This window comes from Pleuronectes platessa, chromosome 14 (assembly GCF_947347685.1).
Source record: "Pleuronectes platessa chromosome 14, fPlePla1.1, whole genome shotgun sequence".
NCBI classification, from domain to species: Eukaryota; Metazoa; Chordata; class Actinopteri; order Pleuronectiformes; family Pleuronectidae; genus Pleuronectes; species Pleuronectes platessa.
In genome coordinates, this window is record NC_070639.1 from 20,603,248 (window position 1) to 20,611,540 (window position 8,293).

Consider the following 8,293-nt stretch of genomic DNA (forward strand, 5'->3'; position numbering starts at 1 on the left):
ATCAACTATTAGGGACAGAGAGTAAATAGCAGCTTCACGTCTCCTGTATGCAGTGCATTTGTACAATCCTCACAGTAGAAGGTTTGAAAAACGTAGAATGGTAAGATCTGTGTCAAAGCCTCAGACAGCTCATCTCACCTTGGAGACCTTTGGGATATTCTTGGAGTCTCTGGTCCTTCTTTTGGTCCTATTAGGCACAGTGGTCCAGGACTCCTCGTTCTTCACAAGCTGATCTCTCTGCTCACTTGGATCTGTGGAGACACACCCACACAAAAAAAAAAAAAACGAACAGGGAAATATAGGTTTAAGATTAGTTCACAGGAAATACAGTGCATTCAGACGGCTGTGAAAGTGGCAGACAGAGTGACATTTCTGACAGTTTCTGTGGCATGCTGCGTTACAAGATGAAATATTATAGCTCAGCTAGCAGATGGGAGGGAGTGAGGGGGCTTCCTGTCTGCTGTTGGGCCTGAAAGCATCTCTGCAGGTTATATGGACAGGAAGTCTACAGACTGGTTTCCTGAGTCACTATAGCTGTGTCGATGTGATTCTAAACCTTAAAGAGGATTTAGACTGCAGGACTGACCTGGCTGTCTCTTGGTGTCATTGGAGAGCAGTTGTTGTTGCACTTTCGGACCCTGCTCGGGTTCTCTGGACACCCAGTTGTGCTGAAGAAAAAAAAATGTTCAGAACCACAATGACTTCAAACCTGAATCAGTGTTAAACAGATTTCATTGCTCTTTATCTTTGACAGATCAGAGAATTTAGGAGCATGTGTGGGTTTTATCACACAGTCCTAGATACATTTTGGCATAAACAGAGGACTCACCAATCTCAGGTCTATAATAGCCTGCAACATTAATCGTATTTGAGATGAAGTTTTCCCCTCTTCGACGATCTTTTCAATCTGGATAAAATACTCATCCATCTGAGGCTGGTGAGACACAGAGGGAGAGTGGTTAATTTGAGACATGAAGTTCATGTTCAGCATGTCTCCATTCAATCTACCAGACACTGCTGACAAAAAGTTCACATCACATCTTCATCCCTGCAAACAACGCATTTCTCTTAATATTTAGTTTTGGAAAGGGAAACCAGCCGCATATTATCCTCTAGATTATATTCGAAGCTTTCAATCTGTAGCCCTTCAGACCTTTTCTAAGACCGTAATAAAATAAATTTAGGATTTATGTCAAATGTACTACTTCCAGCTCACCTTGGCCTCCTCTAAGTCAAGGACCTTGCCCATGGTGGTGAGCAGGTCACACAGACACTCTACAGACTCTTTGTCTCGGTGGTTCAGCAGCCTGACCACGCAGTCATGAATGATGGCCGCCGTTTGCATCTTGAGCTTGAAGATTTCGCTGTCCTCGGCCTTCTGCAGATTTATCAGAAGTCGGTGACGATCCGTCTAATGGGACCAAGGAAACAGACATATGGACAGAGTTGAAACCAAAACTAAAAGACGTTTCGGGAAAGATCCGGCGTCACACTTAAGTCAGGTAAATCAGGCTTGAAACAATCATTGAAACATTTAGTGTAACCAATGACACTGACACGATATGCAGATCTAGTTGCTTTCAGACATATGAGAACTGAAATGTCTGTGTCAGTTGCTACGGACACTGTCTGGAACTTTTCCAACCGGTTCCTGATGAAAATGTGCAGAAATGTTGATAACATGAAAAACATATATACAAGTCAGGATGCAAAAGAGATGTAATAGACGTGGCAGACGCCATTAAAGACATCAGGGCCAAAGCCTGTGCTGTGTCCTTTCTTGATGTATCACTCAGCCCTTGGACTTAAGTGGAAAAAGATCATAGCCAAAGTTTGCAAATAGAACAGGGAGCTAGGCAATAAAACGATATCAATAAGTATCGTTATATAATTCTCATCAATAGCTGAATAAATAAAGTCAGTCTCTTATATCTTTATCTTCTAACACTGGGAAATTGTACGGTTACACAGACAAAGGGGTGGATCCAGGGAGTTATTTTGTCACTGTCTTTTGACATTGTGGGATAGGATTTTTTTAAAAGTTTTACCAATAACCAGGGAATAATTCGTGGATCAGAGCTTCAAATCAGAGACTTTAGGCCCCTGGTGAAGCCTTTTTTGCAAGCAGGTACCAGCAAACTATTATGATGATGATGGTGGAAGAAGAGAAGCAGGAGGGAACATACAGTTGGGTAAATTACCTGATGATGCGTCTGTCTCGGCTCCGTAGCAAACTTGTGGGTTTTGAGGAGATGTCCAGCAAGGTAAGAGAGGAGGGATGACAACTAAAGGTCAAGAACTTCAAAGCACATTATAGGACCGGAGCATCACACATTTTGATAAAGGCATTAAATCTGCCTTTAAACGATTGGGCAACATCCTGTGAAAAACTGCAGTTCACTGGATGGCCACTAGTGGCCGGCTCCATGTTAAAAAGCCTGAATTAATATTCAAGGCGATAATCTCCCACAGAGCTGTTGATAACAGTCTACATCATTTCTCTTCACTTCTCTGTGAAAACATAATTATATAATGAATAATAATAATAATAATAATAAATACACCTGTGTATTGATTTTTGTGAAGATCGGTCAATGTGAACACGTTCCGGGGTGTAGACAGTGCTGCTCCTCCATCAGTTGGAGTCTCTGCCTGGTTCCGTTCTGTTCTACTTTTTTTGAGGGTTCTCTAAAACCTTTTCACCAATTGTGTACAATATGGAAAAAGTGCATTACATTGGGTCATATATGTTTATTATGAAAATGTATGAGCTGGTGAATGCTATATTGTGACGTTCCAAGCACCAGTGGCAATAATCATAGACTTGTCATCACTTTTGATCAAATACCACCCTCTAGTGGTATTGTCTGTGTACTTCAACAAATCCCTGATGCAATTCAAACATGCTTTGTGAATGTGAGCGTCAGCACTATGAGCGGAGAGCGAGCAGAGGTTAAAAATACTGAAGAGTGCGTGCTGCTTATTTCTAAGGAATCAGTATATAGTATCAGGGATAGGTCACCCTCCTTCTCTACTCACCATTATGCCGATGGTGGAGTGGGTGTAGTGTTTGAGTCCACAAATCACTTCTGGAGTTTCAGGGGTAAACTTTGTTGCAGCAGAATTCAATCCAATAGAAGTCAAAGGTGAGTCATTATTCAGACGTAATCAAACAACAGAAAAAACACAACATGCCTCCATGTGTCCGGAAGCCCCGACATTCATATTCAACTCAAACAGGGTCATGTACATTGTGTTTTGTTTGTTTGAATGTTTAAAATTCCATTCAGGTCGTCTGACTAGTAGACTGAAATGTTGAAATACAATTTTTTTGTAAAGTATCAAGAGATATTAATAATATTCAATATTATGTGTAGTCAGTGAGAGGTGTTTGACCCACAGCTATCAGCCGACTCTTTGAATGTCCCCTGGTGATCCAGCTTCACTGCAGCTTCTCCGCAGCTTCTCCGCTTGCAGACTGGCGGCCTCTCAGCCGCCAGTCTGCTCTTCATCAGGTGGAACGTGGCTCAGTCGAGCTGAGAACATGTGACTGACAGCTGAGGACGCACAACTTGCTGGCACAGTGTAGAGAAATGCAGAGGAAAACAAACTCGTCCACTCAGAACACCATTATCAGTCAAGTGGAGTCAGGCAATGAGACAGAAGGCTTAATGCCTCCTCTCTGCCAGTTTCTAATGTGTGTCTGTCTCCAGCAGAAGAATCCCACTATGAGGTTCATCACCTCTATCATTGAAATCTTAATTACTGCTGATAAAATCAAATGAAGATTCGACGCAAAATCAGTATTGTGGAGGAGTCAGGGCAAATAAAACTACAGTGGTCTGCAAATAAAGAGAATATACGTCTCTGAGATTATGTAAAGTGGATGAAGGCCACATGAAAAACTGCCCAACAAAATTAACATAGACTGTGAAAGCAGAGACAATAAACACATGGAGTCTTGATTCGAATGTCACCCTCTAGTGGTATTTTATAAAACAACCTCACACATAGATCTCCTGTGTCCACGACATTGCTGGCCGGTGTTGAAAGTGTGAGAGGTGTCGGACTCAGGCCTCCTCTGGTTTACAGGCCAGCAGGTAGTAATACTTCACAGCCACCACCACCTCTGCCTCTGCTGAGGTCACCTGCATCACGGACTTCAGCCTGGACAGAGAGGAGCATGGGAAATAAAGTGTTATGAGTCATTCAGAGAGTAAAGTCAGGGACAACATCCTGTTCCTGTGGCAGATCTTATCTCTCAGCGTGTCATATAACAACTAGAATGGTGCAAACCTCCCCCTAAGTCTCAACAGTCTCCTTAAATTCAATGAAGCTGCACCAGATGTCACACACTCATAGATATGTGTCCCTTAAATATTCATTTCTCCCTGACTAAAAACTAAATTCGAGATTCGGATCATCACTTAAATTTAATAGGTTCTTCAATAAATCTCTCCAGAAAGTTTCTATCTCACAAACAAATAAAGATACAAACCAACAAACCAACAAACAACCAGACAGGGCAGAAATATGAAATCCTTGGCACAGGTAATTTCCTAATAATACTAATAATATCATCATATGAGTCATTTTTCTTCATTTTCACGGACATGTGTGTTATTTGCATGCGTGTGCATAGTGTGGTGCATCAGTATTTACTTTTGACAGATGTCCTGGGAGAGTTGCTCGGCCTTCTGCGGGTCGGCTCTCAGCAGAATCTGATAGCTGGAGAAAGACTCCACCATCCCCATGTAGCCGGACAGAGGCATGGCCTTTCTCACTCTCACACACTCTTGCCTTTATGAACACACACACACACACACACACACACACACACACACACAAATCATACTACTGTACTGACCGAAGTGACAAAGATTGGAAATTAATATTTAGAATTGAGAGAGAGGAATGTGTTCACTCACCACTCCTTGTCCGGGTAAGGGATGGATTCATACGCCGCCCGGTACAACTCAATAGTGCTGGGACCAATGTGAGGGTCGCGGTAGAGTTTTAAAGCTGCATAAAACTGATCAAATCATCAGAAGAGTCCATCAACCCACTGATGTCATTATACACAACATGAGTCAGGTGTTTTACTAACTGATGGGCTTAACACAATAATAACCACTAGATGGCGATGTTGTGCGATGTGATTTGCTTGTGTTGTTTGTATTTGCTCTGATGATATTTGCCTGTTTGGTTTGTGTCAGTGGGATGAATCCTGTCTGAACACGTGCAATCTTACATATTAAAGGTAAAATGCTGTCCTCATACTCACAGCCCACAGTCCTCATGGGACTCTGGTCTTTCAATATGCAGATTTACGAACAGGTCATGACTATGAATGGTTCCCTGAAGCAGGATTGATCCCTGCTATCTTTATTATGCGGGTACACATGCTTTTCATTTACCTTATCATGTGTCCTGACATGTAAGTATTTCTATAACAGGAAAAAACATTTGAAATCTGTATGTATGTGCACATTCACAGTAACCTCTCTCACTCTGCGTGTACCTCTGTGCAGACTTGGTTGAGTGCTTGCGAGCAGCAGCCGTCGTAGCTGAGCTCCATGTCCATGGTGTAGCTGAGCAGAGCCAGGCAGCCGCGGGGCTTCAGGACTCTGTGGGCCTCCAGGAGAAAGCGTGGCCTGTCGAACCAGTGGAACGCAGTCATAACCGTCAGCAGGTCCACTGAGCTGTCAGCCAACGGCAGCTCCTCAGCCGCACACTCTCTGAAGATGGGAAGGCAGCAGGAACTGAATCAAACTCCACACACACACCAGGTGAAACGCAATATGGGCCTTTCCACATTGTACAACTAATGGATTTTTAAGTACAAAAATCACTAAATCAGATTAAACTATTCATTTCTGAGTTTTAATGTTGCACCAATGCAATACATGATTAAGTCCACCATGTAACCATCTAGGTTTTACTGATACTAATATAGATATTCTAAAATATCTCAAACATTGGGAATAAATACTCCATTGATACTGGGTTTATTTAATCAATGTTCTCCATGCTTTGCGTATTCATTTTTTAAATATTTGTGTTCTTTATATTATATTGCCAAACAATACATAGGGGATTATTATTCAGTTGACTGTATGTTGGTTCTGCAGTGTGGGCCTCACAGCATGACCGACTTTCACCAGACAAGGTTCCCATTGTTCTCTCTTGTCGCCAAGTGGCTCAACAGAGCAGTAAATATAAAATATTGGTGTTATCTTGATATCTCGCCATGCATTTTTGGAATGGTTGGCTTGATTTCTCCCTCTGTAGCCAGGCAAACATGGCACAAACAAACTAACAACTGTTAAGTTCAAGAATAAAAATATGAATCCTGATTGCAGGTTAGTCCATGCTCACCTATATGTGATGTTTGCCTCCAGGGCATACTGGACAGCCAAATCCAGCTGGGCAGGACTCACATCTGTCCCCACCACGGAAGCAAAGTGTTGGGCCAGCAGCTGAGTGCCCTGTCCCGAGCCACAACCCACATCCACTGCCAGCTCAAAGGGACGAGCTTTCTGTCAAAATAACATCGCTGTGCAGTTAGTTTTAACATTTCTCCTCCAGTACTTAATATTCCAGAGGCTGTCATCCTCTTCCCACTTGCACTTACCCGTTTTTCCAGGAATCCAAGGACCTGTTGTATAAGATGTTCTGATGGGGAGACCCTGTACTTTAAGTAAGAAGCTGCATGCTTCTTGCCCTCAAACAGACGGTGAGCCATTGTTAACTGATGCCTCCGTGAACAGCTGATTTATCATAAGCTTCATAAAGAGCTAAAAAAAAATCGACTTTACCTTCTATTTCGTCTGCAGGCAGGCATTCAGAACCACACACACACACATACACACATGCATAGACACACACACACAAGAGGGAAACAACGGGGTGCAAGGGAAATGGGAGGCTCCTTTATCTCTGCTGGTATGTGGTGTGTTTCATAATGAGGGTGTTTAAAGGGACAGCTCCCTCTCTGTGTGCAACAATGCTGAGTGACCTGAATGTAATAATAAAAATAACACATTTAGGCAAAGCTCACAGGTCTGGGTCGGTTCATGGGTGATGTCAGAACAAGCTGGTGAGGATTGATGTGGCTGAGGTATGATACGTAAGTGTGTAACTATAGTATTGCAAAGACGTGTTGTGTGCAACTAAGTGTGTGCGTCTGTTGGCTTCTAAATCTCATGGTACTCTTTAACTAAGGTTGTTAATTATTAACAGTCACTGCTTATAAACCTCTATAGCTGCTGGTCAGCAGAATTTAGTTCGGTCCATTTCCTGCAAGGGCTGTGAGGACATTAATAATAAACTGCTTATATAATAATCATTGGAATTTTAATCTTGATTCTGCAATGTATCAGTTATATCTGGTTGTCAATTAAATATAAGAAGTACTTAGTCTTTTTTGTTGTATTATTGGCGTCTTCAGAAAGTACTTTTAATGGCAATGCAGTATGATGTCACTAGTGTCATTACACTACACATATTTTCATGTTGCACAAAGTAGAAGTGACAAGTTACCTTCAACAGAAATTTAGAAAAATAGCACAAAATAAAGAAGTCACACTGAAGCAGTTACAACAAATAAGTCTGTGAAGGTTCAGCTGCTTTTGGAAATGTTTTGAATTGTAGTTTTTGTGCCAAAACACAGTGTGTTAAGGATTAGATTGTAAAGCTTTTCATACAGAGTTTACATTACATACAAAAGGTCAGTAAGAGTTTGACTGGGTAAAAACACAGAAATGTCCAAATTCAATATGCACACTCTTTAATACATCAGAGGCTTTAACATCCCAGAATCAGTTTATTCTTTTTCTTTTTCTGTATTGTTGATCATTTTGGTTTAGATGCCAGGACACAGAAATATTCCATCGTCCACTCTATTTCAGTGTCCGGAGACGTGACTCCCATTTCATCCAGAAACCTGTGAAGCAGTGAGAAACAGAGTCTGATTATATAACTTGTAGAGCGCCAGGAAGACATTCAGTAAATTATTTTTTAAAAAATAAAAAAATGGATACCTGGAGAAATGCTGGTGTGTGTGTGTGTGTGTGTGTGTGTGTGTGTGTGTGTGTGTGTGTGTGTGTGTGTTTTACCTCTTCTCAGTGTTGAGCAGCAGGTCGTTAGCCGCCTGAGGGTCTTTCTCCTTGTAGGTTTGGAACATGGACAGGGTCTCAATAAATCCCACCAGGTTTTTCAAAGTGATGAAAGATTTCACTTCTGTTTCGATCCTGTGGTTTCAATAAAGTAGATCAATTTTTTTTATTCAAGA

General features: G+C 41.7%; 1 protein-coding gene across 1 annotated transcript; it reads right to left on the reverse strand.

The window, feature by feature from the left end:
* Positions 1–3,520: 3,520 nt before the first annotated feature.
* Positions 3,521–6,936, reverse strand: LOC128455876 (putative methyltransferase DDB_G0268948). Its single transcript, XM_053439827.1, has 6 exons — positions 6,635–6,936; positions 6,379–6,539; positions 5,522–5,738; positions 4,929–5,032; positions 4,663–4,800; positions 3,521–4,167 (listed from the first exon to the last, which is right to left on the reverse strand). Exons 1-6 carry the CDS (start codon positions 6,743–6,745, stop codon positions 4,071–4,073), a joined length of 828 nt encoding a protein of 275 aa, XP_053295802.1. The 5' UTR covers positions 6,746–6,936; the 3' UTR covers positions 3,521–4,070.
* Positions 6,937–8,293: the final 1,357 nt, after the last annotated feature.